Source organism: Acartia tonsa, chromosome 7 (assembly GCF_053477335.1).
Source record: "Acartia tonsa isolate MP-2025a chromosome 7, ASM5347733v1, whole genome shotgun sequence".
Lineage (NCBI taxonomy): Eukaryota > Metazoa > Arthropoda > Copepoda > Calanoida > Acartiidae > Acartia > Acartia tonsa.
Window position 1 is genome coordinate 42,601,099 of NC_137266.1, and position 16,320 is coordinate 42,617,418.

A 16,320-nucleotide genomic window follows, 5' to 3' on the forward strand; every position below is an offset into this window, starting at 1 on the left:
GGGGTAGGGATGTACACATACCTGTTTCGTGAAGCATTTGATCTGCATTTGGCGTTGACGTTGTGAATTCCTATAACAAAAATATATAGATTTTCTTTGCAGGTTCAATGCTAATTTTTAATAATTGTCACTTTACTTTTCCAAGTATTAGTGGCTACAGGGGGGGGGGTAAAATCGACCTTTCACTTTAAATTTGGTTTTGAAAATTGTACCCTTCCTAAAAAATAGCCATAAACAACAAACATTCTATGGATCTTTAATCAGCTTTACTGTAAAGGAAAATTATACACGTCCAGCTTCAGACAGACAGACACACACATAGATAAACAGACACCCTATTATTTTCAGAAGAGCGTCATCAACTGTCCGTCTGACTGTCATTCAAAGATTAATATAATTTGACTACTTTTTGTTTAGGATTTCATCATCTTTTTCAGAAAAATAAATATCCTTCCAAATTATAGGCAATTTATTAGCAATACCTTACGAATGAAGACCCAAAAATTAGTTACCAGTTTGTCTGGCTATTTTCAAGATCTTACTGGACATACTACATACATACACCCAGCTGCTTTGTATAATGTTAGTAGCTACGTCCAAGTAGCTTGGAGTTGGGGGGAAAAGAAAGTCGTCCGTCCCTTCAAATTTTTATTTGAAGTATAGAAAAAAGTCTAGGGGCAATTTCTCTGGGAAGGGAGTTGTTACCCTCCCCTAAAATAGACATACACCTTCCAGTGACCTAAAGTAGCTACATCGTAAAGAAGAACTTTTTGTAGATCTTTTTGTACAGACAGACATCCTGTTACTTTTATATAAGAATGATATTTTATTTATTTTTTACCTCCTCAGTATTAAAATAAGTTCTTGCTTCTCCCGCCGCTAATTTCGTTGTTAATCTAAAACAAACAAAAAAAAATAATTAAACAAGACCGAATAGATCATAGATGCATAGGATTTATTACCTTTAATAGAATAAAAAGTTATCTATCGCACCTGTAAAACGTTATACATGGTTTTGCAGTATGGCTGAGAACCGGTTCTAATCCAGCGGATGTTAATCGGTTTCGAAGCTATACTGGAAAGAGAGTTACATATTGATTTAATTTTTAATGTCCTTTCCCTCCTAGAAAATTAGGAGATTTTTAAAAAATGGTTTAAATCCTTATACTAAAGTAACAGGATGTGTGTCTGTCTGTGTGTACCGAAGGATCTCGCTAACCACTGAACCGATCGGGTTCTCCTTAACAGGGTAGATTCTCATATGTCCTAGGAAGGTTTATAACTATTTTGGGGGAGGGTACCACCACCCTCCCTAGAGAAAATTTTTTTTTTTTTAATTTCCCAATTTTAGAAAGAGAGTTCAACGAAAAACAAACATCAAACGTAAAATATTTTTTAACTTATTCTTTTAAAATCTAAAATAAGAAATTGAATTATTAAATTCGACTCTCTCCTCCTCAAGTGCCCCTAGAGGCCTCTAGGGGCGTAGCCGCTAGTTGAAAATAAAGTTGTTGTTATCTCACGCATACACTAACAGCTGTATACAACTTTTCTGTTGAATGGAGTGAATCAGCCAGTCAATGAGGGAAGTGGTTATTTATAGAGATATAACCCATCAAATGATGAAATGAGACTTAAAATTACCGCATTAGTTGAAAGATAGTTAGTTTTCAGCGGCATGTAAATGGAACAAAATTTGATTCAAGTAGAAGGGTGGTAAATGGGAATTTTATTCAAATTTATTCATTATATGATGCAGAACTAAAGAGCTTTGTTTTGGTCTATCTGCAGCAAAAATATTATTAGATGGCTAAATAAGGAGCAAGGAACCATAACTGATAAACTGTATCAAATGCTTTGTAAACGTCAAAGAAACATAAATAATAAGAAAAAGATAGACAAGTTATTAAATAGCTACTCAGGCAAGTAGATATTGATAATCTAAAATAGCCAGTTAGATAGACAGACATATATACCTTAATGTCGCATTCTGAGGTATGTCCGAGGTAGATGTATTCAGCATATCATTGGAAGACGACATTGTGTTGTGTAGAAACGCGTTGGATGCCGCGCTCACATTTTGCGCATGCGCAACATTTGATTGTGTCACTGGAAGACGACCATAATTGCCGCCATTTTGTACGTGGCTCATTGTAGATTGAGTCCTTGCCAAATTAACACCGCCATTATTGTTATAATGGCCGTTGCCGCCATAAATGGCATTTTTAAGGTCTGATGGTGGTATTTGATTGTTGTTTGGCGGATGATTGTAAATATTGGTTGGTGGATTTATGTAACTGTTTGAGCGGCCAACACTTTTTGACCGCTGTTCAGCAGGGTATTGTTGTGGTGGCTGCTGGGGATGTTGGTTCGGGACCTCCATTTTCATAACTCATTCATGTGGCTCTGTCTGAAATAAATAAATATCATAAGTAATTTATAAATCATAAAATTTATTCCCATGGCCATTTCTTTCTTGTCTTTCCCAAATTTTAGCAAATATAGACATCTTTTTATATTTGAATTTAGATTTTATATCTTATCAACTTAATCAGGTCTACTTAATAAGAATTTGAATAAAATCTTTTTTTTTAAATATTTACTGGGACCATAGTACTAGTTTTTTAGATTCGTAGTATGACCAACACACCGACGGACCAAATAAAATACAATATTAGATCCTTATAAGTATAGGGAATCTTTATAAGAAATTTCAGCTATCTATGTTGAATATCAGCCGCGAAATTCACGTTTCTTACAGAAGGACGGACTGCATCGCTACTAAATATGTATGGAATAATATATGTAAATAATATTTTTTTCAAAGAAAAAGGAAAACTATTATCTGTAAATTTATGTGAAATTGTGTAATTGTTCTGTAATTGAGTGCCATATCATAAAAATTATTAATCGGTAATGAAACATACTTAATGGATTTATAAAGAAATGGACATATATGAAAAGGGACTATTATCCTATTATATAAAGTAGTAAGCTTTTTTGTCTGTAGCGAAGGATCTTGCTAAACGCTGAACCTATATAGTCCTCCTTTACAGTGAAGCCTAAGAGGTCTCCGGATGGTTTTAGGCTATTTTATTTTTAGATTTAAGATTTGGATGGTTATTCTGCCAACTCTTTACCCCTTTGAAGGCAGAGTCCCCTAGATACTAGGGGCGCAGCCGCTAGTGTTTAATGAAGTAATAACAAACACTTATATAACAAGGATGACAACACTATAGGTAGCGAGGCACAAAATCTATTATGAAATGGACAAACGGAGAGTGAGTTATAGAGCAGATTATCTGATATCATAACAAAGAAAAGAAAGAGAAAGAATATTCAAAACTTAAAATCATGAAACCTTCAAAAATAGGGGGTTATGTTATAAAAAGAAAATCAGCTAAAAAGCTCCATATTTATGGGAATGTTGACAAGAAATTTCAGCCTTCTATCTTTTATAGGAGCCCCCAAAACGTTTCAGACATACATACAGACACACGGCCATTTCAAATTCTAGAGTAGCTTTGCTACTAAAATACATATTATTCAATAAAAAAAACTTTTAAAAAATTAGTTAAATTTATCATAAACACAAAAAAATACTGCTTTGAACGGACTGACGTAGGGACAGACAAAGTTAATAATAAAGTAACTTCGCTTCCTTAAAATTAAAATTCTTCATCCATATAAATTAGATTAATTCTAAAACTACTATTTCATGGTTTTATAGTAAAAAGTCAAGTTTCACACGGAGTATTTCTACCTCTAATATTAGCCAAGTTATTATTTATCTCAGGGAAACGGGGATAAATAAATATAATCCTAATGGGAAAGTAACAGGATGTCTATCTGTGTGTCTGTCTTTATTTTGCTAACTGCTAGAACTATATGATTCTCTTTTACAGTAAAGCTTCTTAGAGGTCCTGGGAAGGTTCAAAACTATTTTGAGGGAGTTTTCCTCCACTCTCCCAAGAGAAATCACCCCAAACGAAGAAAAAACTGCTATGCTCATTTACCCAACCTTCGCCAATGCTTGAAAGGTAAAATGCTACATTCCGACTGAAGTCTAAACTAATCTAACATAAACTATCCTAATTAAAACCAAAATGTGGATAAATTTTAAATTTGGCAATCCCTATTTTTTTTATGTTAAATTCCCACGGACTGAGCTAGCTCTGATATTATCAAAATTTCCACACCAGATATTATAATCAGAGATAATGGATTGATCTTTTAAAAATTTTACAATAAAATATAATGAAAAAAAAACAAGATCGTTTATATCCTTTAGTAACGAGACTTTATGTATCGAAAAGATTAAGACATTAACTATTCTGTGGCTATGCACCTAATTTTTGTTTTTGACTAAATACTAAAAAAGAAATATCTACATAATTTCTATGTTTGAGTTTGCTGTTTTTTTTCTTCAAAAAATGTTATTTAAGTCCCTGTAAAAAGAAAGGTTTATGAACACACTAATGGAGTGAGGGGCTCTAAACTATGAGTACTTTTTGTGAATTCGAATCTTTTTATAGTGCCTATAAAAAAGGACGTCATACTGACCTAAACATTGGCCAATTAAAATGTATACTGGCCTGTCATTGGTTATTTAGTCTATGTATTGGCCTAGCATTGGTGAATTGTAGTTTATGCCGTCTATAAGAAGCTTCTTTGAATTTAAATTGGTTGGGTCCAAACTAATAATGTTAAAACTGTTTAATTAATAATAAACAACAGGGCTAGTTTTGTTTATCATTATGATGTATATCAACTTATCATCCATTGTCTTATCCCTGGTTATGAATTACATTTCTTATTATTTAAGAAAATAACTGGTCAAGCGCAGGAATCTAAAGGGATAAGACAATCACCGATAAATTAATGTACATTACCAAAGATGATACACAAAATTACCCTACCCTACAATTAATACTTGACACTTAACTTGATACATTAACCAATCAAAAATTCAATAAAAAGTTGTTAAGCCAACGAATAAGAAAACGTGGATACAAAACTTTGGGGACCAGTGTAATAAAAAGCCTATTGTCCCCTCCCTCCCTGGGTCAAGTGTATGTAATTTAACTTAACATGCAAAATCTATTCTACAAAACTTTATACTAACTTAACTTTTATTGAAAGGATAAAGAAAAATTTAGCTTATAGAAGCGAAGCTACTTTAATTTTGAGTATGTCAAGAAATGCTCCTTGTAAAGTAATTAAGCCACAGCTGTGCATCAAATTCTATTGTCAACAGCTGATTTAAGCTGTTTGCAGCTTAATTCATATGAAACGAGTAAATAGATATTTGTAAATACCAAGATCCAAATGTATTATTACATTATTATCTAAAAGTTACTGAAGGTTGCTATCTTATTTAGAAAAAAGAAAAGTAGGAAGTAAAAAAATAGCCTTAAACCTTTCAACTATCCGTGTAAATTGTTTCTTAATGTGTTATGAACGCTTACGTCCTTGTTCTTTATGAATAATAATTACTCATCGCTCTTTGAAAAGTGAAAGTAAAGTTTTATTTTTAAAAGCGAAGCTTTCCTATAATTATGATCGGTCCTTCCGTAGCTCTTATTCTTTATTTTAGTTATGTCAGAATTGTCCTATCGATGGCATGGTGATTCCTGTTGTAGATAGGTACGGTTTAGAAATCAACTCTTAATCGTTACCAGAATGTCCGTACGTCCTTTTACAATTTTTGATTTTTAACCTTTTTCACGAAAATTTATTATATTATATTCATCTGACTTTTAAAACACTGATTTTTATTACTTCAAGGAACAATGCATCTTTATAATCAAGTATTAAAATTTGTAAGTATGTCCTTAAAAGTGTCTTATGTTTAAGCAGTTTTCCAATAAATCTACTTAAAATTTTCTGCTTTTTCAACTTTCTGACATTCTACATGTGTAAATTAGGACAATTCTATATACATAAAAAGCGGATGTAGACAGAAAAATAGCCTTAAACCATTCAAAGATCTAAATCTGAAAATACAATTATCTAAAACAATCTCATGACTTTTCTGAAGCGTTTCAAAAATTATGAACTCAATCGGTTCAGTGGTTACGCGGATTTGAACAACAACAGTTATAGAGTAGCTTCGCTAATAAAAATCAAATAAAATTGGAGAAAAATCTATAGTCTGATAAAGACATGCAATTTAAAAAATAAATTGCCATATAGCCGGGATAAAGATTTTAAGGTATAATCCTAAGAACTTACAAGTCGACAATTAAAACCCCTTTCCCCAAGTATTTTGATTTTTAATTTAGCTTCTGTAGGAAGAGCTAATTGCGGGTCTCTTTAAGCTTTAACCTAACATAACTTAAGCATAGTTATAAACCTTCCCTGGACCTATGAGAAGCTACCCTGTAAAGGAGAACACGATCGGTTTAGCGGTTAGCGAGATCCTTCGCTAAAAACAGACAGACAAACAAACAGACAGACAGACAGACAGACAGACATACAAACATCGTTCTACTTTGTATTATAGATTAAATGTTTATTTTTGAAAATAAAAATTCCCTGTCCTGAAAAAGTTTTACAAATCACCGAAGCAAATAAATTTTGCCATCCTTTTTGTCAGCTGTAATTATATATGGATGGGGGAGGGTGATTATAGTTTTGTATGCGATAAATTTCTTTTTAATTTTTTACCTTCCTATTATATAATATATTAAGTTTGTTTTGTCTATAACGAAGGATCTCGTTAATTGCTGAACCTATATGGTTCTCCTTTAAGGTGTAGTGCAAAGGTTTACAGCTATTTTAGGGGAGGGTACCATCATCCTCACAAGAAAAATCGCCCCTAGAATATATTACCCTGCCTCCCCCCCCCCCCCCAAAAAAAAATAATTTGGTTTTTACTTTTTCTTTTTATGTAAATCTAAAATAAAAAAAAATGGATTGTCGAATTCAATTCTTCCTACAAGCGCCCCTAGAGGCCCTTAGGGACGTTTCCGCTTGTATAATACAAAGTAGTAAAGTTTTTATCTGAAGCTTAAGGAACCCGGTATTAGTGTCGGACTGATTATGACGTAACAAAAAAAATTAGCCAATGAGAGGACATTATTGACCAATGGTAAAATTCATAGTGGCCTCTTATTGGCTAATTTTTTTTGTTACGTCATAATCAGTCCGACACTAATACCGGGTTCCCCTTGGCTTCCCCTAGAGGCTAGGAGAGAAGCAACTAGTCTCTAGTCTAGATCTCAGGAATTGCTTTATTTGTTGTACTATTGCTTTTTAAATGTCTTGAATTGGTTTTAGGCTCTTTAATTGACGACCCCTGGCCCCACCCTTTAGAAACTAGGAGCGTAGCATCTAGTAATAAATATATTATATTTAAAAAGATTGGACTTATGTGACTAATTATCGACATGTCTTTATCCTAATAATTTTTTCAATTATTTGTGTAAGTGTAGTAGTTATTGAGATCTTAACGGACAGTCAGATGGACAGATAATAATAAGTTTGTCATTGAATTTTATTTTTTTTCGTAGCAGCTTCGCCCCACGCCTCGATATCAATCGGATTGTAAGCCATACTGGAATAGCAATTATCATGTTTAAATATGAAAATCTACAACATAATTAGTTGATCATACTGAAAGCGGTAATTTTACATAAAGAAAACCTAATTAATTCTTTTTATACGTTTTCACATTATTTCCACATTTCTGGAATTGTGTTATTACTTGAATATCTCGAGATATAATGGATTTATTTTATCTTGGATCTTACATCAGATAATTATGTACTCTAATAAATAGAAACTTGTAGCTGTCTAGAATAACAATGAACCCCATCCACCACCTTTACCCCACCCTCTCCCATTCTTCTGGATTAACGAACTGATCAATAAATGATGTCCATGTTAGAAAGCTAAATCGACGAAAAATTTATCTTGTCATAATATCCACTTTTATTCTATATCCATTCGAAAGATGTTTTATGTTTAACATAAAAATAACAGTAGAAAAATTTGGACACGCTTATTTAAAATCAGCCAATCAAGATGTCACCAAAGTCCCCAAAGTTCTTATCAAACGAATTAAAGCAGTTTTCAATTAAGCTATTTTAAAACATTATCTGTTTTGATAGACCATTGTTTTATTTTTAAAAGCGAAGCTACTCTATAACTGAAGTATGTCTGTACGTCCTACCGTCACTTACACATTCTGATAATTTAGTAATCATTGCAGACTCTAATTATTTCTGTATAACAATTTATTGTTCTTTTACTATTTTTATAAATCTATTGTTATGCTACCAATGCATTAGATTGTTCATGTTTTACTACATCCAATTACTTAAACCTTTAAACCATAAAATTTTTACAAATAAATAATTATTCATGTAATATACACAGAGATAAAGGCAAAGTCAAATGAATCCTACTAACTTATGATTTGTTTTCTATAATGATATAGGGATATTAAAATTACTTCTTTGTGTGACTTTTGGGAGAAAAATTCTATTTTTGTGGCATAATTTTAGTTTAAATTAATTTATCGTTCATCGTTTTATCCCTTAAGATCCCTTAAAGCAGGATTTTTTTTCCATAGGGTATGTAAAAAGTTCCCTCTCCCAAATTACAGTTAGTCATTTAATCATCTATTGACCTATTCCTGCTATCCTAGAGACAAAAAATTAACATAAACAAGCATAATTGAATTCTAATGATTTCAAAGCTTTACAAAGATAAATAAAGTTATACAGAGAAGTAACAATTGATGTTGAATTAATCTTCTTCTTTTGCAATAAAATATTTACTTTACGTGTGACCCTGTTAGTCTGTCTCTTTGGCTATATTTTGGTTATCGAATTCAACTCCCCCCTCCTTAAGTGCTCCTAGAGGCCTCTAGGGGCGTATCCGCTAGTAAAATATAATATGATAGATAAAAGATTACGGTCTAATTTCAATATTAGTTTTAGTAAGTATTGTCCACGCTACTGTCCTAAAGAACTTACTTTCACAATGCACGCATTGATTGCATTCTTTTTAGCAGCAAAGCTTCTCTATAAGTCACATATGTCTTTCTGTCTGTCTGGTAGTGATGCAATATTGTTATTACATTTTAATTATCTACTGTAGACACTGTCAGAACGAAGCTAGATGTTAATTTTTACTTAAAATACAATTTTTCGCGCATTTGAGGACTATGAACCAAGGACGTCCCAAAAAAAAATTATTAGACGGCATTAGTAAAAAAAACTTTTTAGTGTTCCTTTTACCATGGTGCATTTTTTTGACCAGCACACACACACACACAAACACAGTATTGTTCTAAAATAATTAGACCACAAAAACCTGCTTATTAGGCAAAAGAAAGTCGACAATTAAAATTTTAAGTCACACATCTATTCTGCATTTGGGATCTATCTGTTCGTCAGTACATTTAACTGAGCTGGATCTTTAAATCATTTTAGTGGTGAGCCAGATCGGGGTGAGCCAACTTTCCACCAATGAGAGCACAGCATTTTATGAAATGCCGCGCTGTGATTGGCTGAGATTCGGCTCACCCCGATCTGGCTCACCACTAAAATGATTTAAAGATCCAGCACTGGCCAAATAATTCATAATTGGTTTAAGTTTTTAGATTTTATATATATATTTTTTTCAAATTTTTAATATTGCTCAAAAAGGGAAATGACTATCTGTAAAAATTTCATTGGACTAATAGAAAGCTACACTGTAAATAGACAACCACATTGGTCAAGTGGTTTGCGAGATATTTCGGTACAGACTCATAGAAATCCTATCTCTTTTGTCATATTTTTTGTTGTACATTTTTTATATTTTAGATGTTTGCTAATTAGATAATTAATTATTAAAAATATAAATTTAAATAATGGTAATGATAATTAGTTCTGGTTTATACAAACGAGCTACGTTTAAACCTTTCTATAAATAATTGTCTTATCCCTTAAGCGCCCTGCAATTTTGGCAAGCATTGTATATAGATTAATGTTCGAACGATTAAATTATAAAAAATTTAAATCTTCTAATAAATAAGATATCCATAACCTAACACAGCAGAGCCTGTTAGAGGACAGGACAGTCAAATTGGGTAACAACTCCCCCCCCCCCCTTCCAAAATTGGGACTAGGCCTTTAGAGGCTGGTGGCGGAGCAAGATATGCAAAAAGTCAAAGAATTTCCTACCACCCAAGGTTTCAAAACGGTTTACTTTCATCACTTAACTAAAAAAGGTGTTCGTCTATTAACGAAAAATTTATAAAGCACCACTTTCTAACATTTACATGACAACAATAACACCCATTAACCACTTTATAGCATTTGCTGTCAGACCAATCCTTATTTGCAGTTTTGTGTTGGTATTATATCTATTTACCATTTCAAGGTTTAATGTCGACTATTCGGCGTTGGAGGCCGTGGGCTGACATAATATTGACATACTATTTTTGACAATATTTACGTCGACTGTCTGATTAAAATTGTCAACAGCACTATAGCTACAAATTTAAATATGCTGACACAAAAAAAGCACAATTTTTTAGTTTTTTTTATACATAAATTTCCAGATAAATAAGCATTAACTCTTTTTTTCGTGATATTTTAAATATTTTTATGCTTCGCTACTTATGGATGTTGTCATCCAATTATAAAGTTTGCTAATGTGCAGAAACAGCAGACATATGGCTATGCAAATATTTACTGTTTTGTCAAAAATGGGCCTGCAAATTTCTCTTTATTTTGCTTAAGGGATAAGACAATGGACGATAAATTGATATTCATCCCCCGTGATGATAAACAAAATTGAATTGAATCATTGGTTGAAAAGATTTGACTTAATTAGTTTTGGAGAAGCCGATTACAATTTAATAAAAGTACCCAAAGTTTTTAAACTACCGAATGAGAAATCATGTTCATAAAACTTAAGGTACAGTATAAAAAAACAGTCTAATAATTTAAATATGAGAAAAAAACATAGTTTTTGTATTAACACAATAATTATTACCAAAAAATCAGCAATCATATTAATATATTGATTTTTAGATGAGATTTTTACATTTAGAAAAGTTTACAAATTTCATTTTAGAAATGGTGGTTGATAGGTCATAATATACAAGGTGAGTAAAGTAAATGTATCCATAATAAGCACCATGTATGATTGTGGATAATCATCAAATTTTATTAATAATTTCTGAAGATTGTTCTCAGTACTACCACTGTGCATATGTTGATGTTCGCATGTCTAGAAAGTTTAAGCTTCGCTTAAATGGATGTCGACATCTTAGTTTAAAAGCGAAGCTTTTCTATAATTAGAGTAGGTCCATCCGTCAGTCACGGACAGTTAGCTCTTTTCGCTGATTTAAATGTTGAACAGGTTGAATCGTCCTACGATTTTAAATTTTGCATTGTGATTCCTGTAGCAGTTAGGTACGATTTAAACCTGTTGATTTTTAACTTTTACAACAACAAATATTTATGTGATAAAATTATCTGATTGGTCTGTTTTTTTTTTAATTCTGATTCCTAGGACACCAAAGTACAATGTTATAAGCGAAGCATCTTTATAATCAAGTCTTAAAGTGTAAGTATGTTTATAAAACAATATCCTGTATTTAAGCAATTTTTCAACAAATTTACTTAAATTTTGTTTTAACTTTTATACATTTATATTCTGATTATTCAGTTCTGACACTCTATAAGTGTTAATGTACGTTTGTCCTACCGTTTCAAGTGCTTCGCTTTTATGGATGTTTTCATCCTAGCTTTTCGTTTTGTTTGATTAGACAAATTTTAAAACGTGTTTCATGGTTCATAGTTATTTGTTGTAAAAACATAAGAATATTTACATATACAATCTATCTATCTATTTTTCTATATATTCCAGGGAGGGAGGGGACAATGGACCGTAAATTACGTGGTACCCAAAGTCTTATAATCACATTTTCTTGTTTGTTGGGTCAAAAACTTTGTGAACTTTTATAGAATTCTGATTGATTGCTTCCAAACTGGTAATTTTATCTATAGTATTGATAATTTTGTTTATCGTCATTGGGGGTTTAAACTAATTTAATATCCCATTCCCGGATTTATCCTATAATTTAAAATAGTAGGTTACTTTTGTGTATGTGTATGTCCGCTTAGATCTCGTAAACGACAAGAAGGATCGTTCTTCTTTTTTCAGTTTAGTTTTAGTAATGGTCTTGGGCTCTAGGCTATTTAGATAAGGGTTGGCGAGAAATGACGTTCCAGCACCCCACTTCAAGGCACTTCAAGGCGCCTCTAGCATCTAGGTGCTCTGTATTCAAAGGGATAAGAAAGTGGCAGAAAATAGTATAAAACCATATCAAGGGCTAAAATCATGCATGTAGCCTAATTGAAGCTTCCATTAAATGGAGAAGTCAATCAGTTTAGTTGCTATTGAAATCTTAAGCTTTCGACTAAAAGTTACGACTATGCCTCTAGGGGCATTTGAGGGGAGGGGTAGAGGGGGGTTTATTTAACAATTTTTTTGTATTTTACATTTTTAAAAAAAGGTTTTAATATTTTTTGGGGGTAAAATATTTTTTGTGTGGGTGGGGGGGTTAGACGACCACCCCTTTGTTAAATTCTATTTTTTAAAAGAAATAATTGGAGGGGGTATTTTTCTTTAACTTTCAAGATAATAGCTTAAAAACATTAAAGGACTAGTAGGAATATTCCCTGAAGAGTAGAGTACAGTCGGTTCAGTGGTTACTGAGATCTTAAGCTCAGACGGAAGGACAGACATCGTTATACTTTGCATTATAGATAGAGTAGCTCCGCTACTAGTAACACATGTTTTTTCTTTTTGGAGTCCAAGAAATTCCAAGATACAAGCCAAACAAACAATGTATTTTATATATTTCCTCATACAACTTAACTTATAATCGAGGCTCGGCACCCGCGCGTCAAAGGCATTTGAACCCGTTTGGATTCTTTAAAATTTATTTGAAAAGAGGGATTGTGATATTTGGGTCAGATTTAGACTTCCAGCTGATTTTTTTTAATTTTGGAAGGTTAATTTCCCTGAGGCTTAAAGGCGGCTAACGCGCGGCTGCCGAGCCCTGATTATATTACAAGCACAACAAATCTATAAGGAGTGGAGCTATAATTGGTAAATGCGTAGCTATTGTTTAATATAATTTGTACGTACGTTTGTTTTTCCCTTGGATTTTGATTGGTAAATTTATCAAAAATTTTTAATTAAAACAAGTATAACATTGAATAATAGTGGCGGGGCGAGGACCAATATTAACGCAATAAAAGATCAAAGGACTACATCATTGGTTAAAAAGTGTATATTGTCTGGGAAAAAAATTAAATTTTTTTCTATTTTATACATATAATGAGTTAATTTTCAATAATAAATATTTTTAACCAAAAAATGCATCGCTTTTTTGTATGTAATTGAATCATATGTAATAGTTATTTATAGCATCGTATTATAAACAGTTTTCCGCGGCTATAAAAATGTACAATGCCGAAGGCACGAGGTACAAAAACTGGTTTTAATCTTATGATCTTATGATTAGACGGGTCCAGCCTGAAAGTGCCTTTAGATTCGATTGGAAGGACTGATCGAGAGAGTATTGTACATTTTTATATTCGTAGAAAACTGGATATGATACGATCCTATAAGCAATTTTTCTGTATGACAGATAACCGGTTCTAATAAACTGGATATTAATCGGATTCGAAGCGATACTTGTAAAGATCTTCGTCTACAAGATATTCCTTTTTTTATTTTTGAGGAAATCTCACAAAACGTACAGACATACCTTGATTATAGAGAAGCTGTGCTGAAGCACTGTAAGTGTCATGTGTGATGTCATAAAAATACGTCTAAAAAGTGAGTGGGAGAGGAAACCCCTAAAAAAGAGATGTAGTTAGACGTATTTTTATGACATCACACATGGCACTTTCTAGCGTTTCACCTTTGCTACTTAAAAATAAATAATCAGGGAACCAATCAAGCTCCCCGTATGGACCGTATCGTCCTTGTACCCACCAAACAAACAGATTTCTCGTGATTTACAAACAAGGCTGTCAGCATGAAAAATAAATAACAACTTTTTCTCTGACCGATTAGAATTATTCGCCAGATTTATACAGTATTTTAGGTGTACTTTTTATAAGCTGCTTCAATCGTGGGCTTTAGGGCTAACAACGGCCAATTCACCATATCATTTTGATTCAAAAAGGAAATTTCAAAATATACTTCTTCTTTTTTTTGTAAATGGAGGAAAGTTTTCCTTAGGGATATTCTCAGAAAAAAGAAAAGCTACTCTCCAATAAAATAGACTCTAGGACCTATAAGAAGCTACATCTTTTAGTACAAACAGAAAGACAGACAGACATCATACCTCTTTAATAGTTTTAAGAATTCAAATGTACTAGGTATAATTTAAGAAGCTACCGTATAAACTTTAAAACTAATTCTGTCGACCATTTCAAGTATTGATAAAAACCCGCAAAAAAATTGTCATAACATCTACAACATTTTTTCATAATTTAAAGTTAAACAAAAAGAAATTTATAATTTTCATTGAGGAAAAGAAAAATTAATCTTTCATTGGTCTGTCCAATAATTTTGCTTTTTGAAATAAACACCATTTTTGTTTTTATCTTTTTTTAATCAAATCTTGACGTTTCTACAAACCAGAAGAAAAAAATTAATTATAAATTTCAAATCTAAAGAGCGAAGATACTCTAAAAATAATGTAAAAAGGTTTATTATATTTTTATTTTAAACCAAGGACGTCAAAGCTTCTTAATTTTTTGGGTTGTAAAAATCTGGGAGGAGAATTCATCTCTTTTTGGGGGTTGGGAGGGGGGGATAGACTTTTGATGGTAGGAGGTAGAATCTAATAAATTTACAAAACTTTTCACTTCAAACACCACTTTACACCCCTCTGGACGCCCCTGTTTTGATCTTAAACTTAAATTGCTTCTATAATAAAACACTTTAAATTTTGTAAGTAATGTTTAATATATTTAATTGTTAGAATTATAGGCGGACAAACAAGACTGGGGGAGTGTATGTTCACCCCCTTAACCATCTTTAGCTAGGGATATATTTTTAGAAGGAAAAAATTTCGATAAGTTAACCTCCCCCCCCCCCCCCTTCAAATTCCTTAGTTAAAATCGTGTGCACTTCTATGGCTAGGATAGGTCACCAGGAGTGGGATGTTATATCTTACCTGAAATTTAACAAAAGAATGAATAACAATACATGAATCTGATATAGTTTTGAATTTTTACGAATTTACATTTCTAAAAAGAATTTCAAACCTGCCCGGAATCAAATGTATATATGGATATATTTAATCAAATATTTCAAGAAAAAAAAACATTTGAAATCTATATAACGTTTTTATCATGTTTAAGTTTACAACTATTCAGTTCAAGCGAATGGTTAAAACGTAAACGCAAATACTTTAGTAAAGCTTCCCTTCATAAATTGTATGGATCTGATTTTGTACAGTGCATATAAAATGTACATCTGGGTCAAAGACGTCCAAATAAAAAAGCTAGGACGCCTCAGATCTGGGCTTTTCTCGGGTTTTTTTTCCAATTATAAATTTATAAACATCCCCAATGATGATAACAAAATTATGGACCTCAAAATGTAGATTAATATTATTGGTTTAAACTTTAGTTTGTAATGAATCAATCACTAATAAATTAGAACACCCACAGTTTTTAAGCCAATGAATAAGATAACGTGCTTATAAAACTTTGGGTTCCCTCCCTCCCTGGCCTAGTTTATTTGCCATTGTACCTTTTCAATTTTTGTACATTCTTGGTCTACTGGGTACTTGTAATCCCATTGTTTAATTCTAATTGTTTTATTTGTTTGCATATTGAAAGAATTTTTAACAAATAATTACATGCTAACTAACATTATGACTAGCAGCTACTCCCCTTCCTGGGACCTAGGAGAAGCTGCACTCTAAAGAAAAGTCAAATTGGTCCTACGATCTGCGAGATCTTATGGTACACGCAGACAGCCAAAAATACAATCGTCCTTCCTTTTTTATGTACTAGCGGCTACTCTCCTAGAGGCCTCTAGGGGAATTTGAAAATCAAATTTATTATTTTCGATTTTACAAAAAAAAACAGTAAAAAAAATTTAAGGGGGGAAATTTTTGGTGTGGGGGTGCCCCTCCCCCCCCCCCCCATTTTTAATTTTAGTTTTAAAAAATTGGGGGTGGGACGTAATTTTTTCTAGGGGCGATTTCTCTTGGGAGGGTGATGTTACCCTACCCCAAAAAGGTTATAAACCTTCCCGGAACCTATGTGAAGCTACCCT

The 16,320-nt window shown here is 32.4% G+C and overlaps 1 protein-coding gene across 5 annotated transcripts in view; it reads right to left on the minus strand.

The window, feature by feature from the left end:
* LOC145323789 (calpain-9-like) overlaps positions 1–16,320 on the minus strand; it is a 197,469-nt gene that overhangs the window by 150,043 nt on the left and 31,106 nt on the right. For all 5 annotated transcript variants that reach the window (XM_080166330.1, XM_080166331.1, XM_080166332.1 and 2 more), the window contains exons 2-4: positions 1,977–2,410; positions 842–896; positions 22–70 (exon numbers count right to left, since the gene is read on the minus strand). In XM_080166330.1, the coding sequence (XP_080022456.1) occupies positions 22–70; positions 842–896; positions 1,977–2,389 (517 nt within the window). In that variant the 5' untranslated portion in view covers positions 2,390–2,410. The remainder of the gene's footprint in view (positions 1–21; positions 71–841; positions 897–1,976; positions 2,411–16,320) is intronic.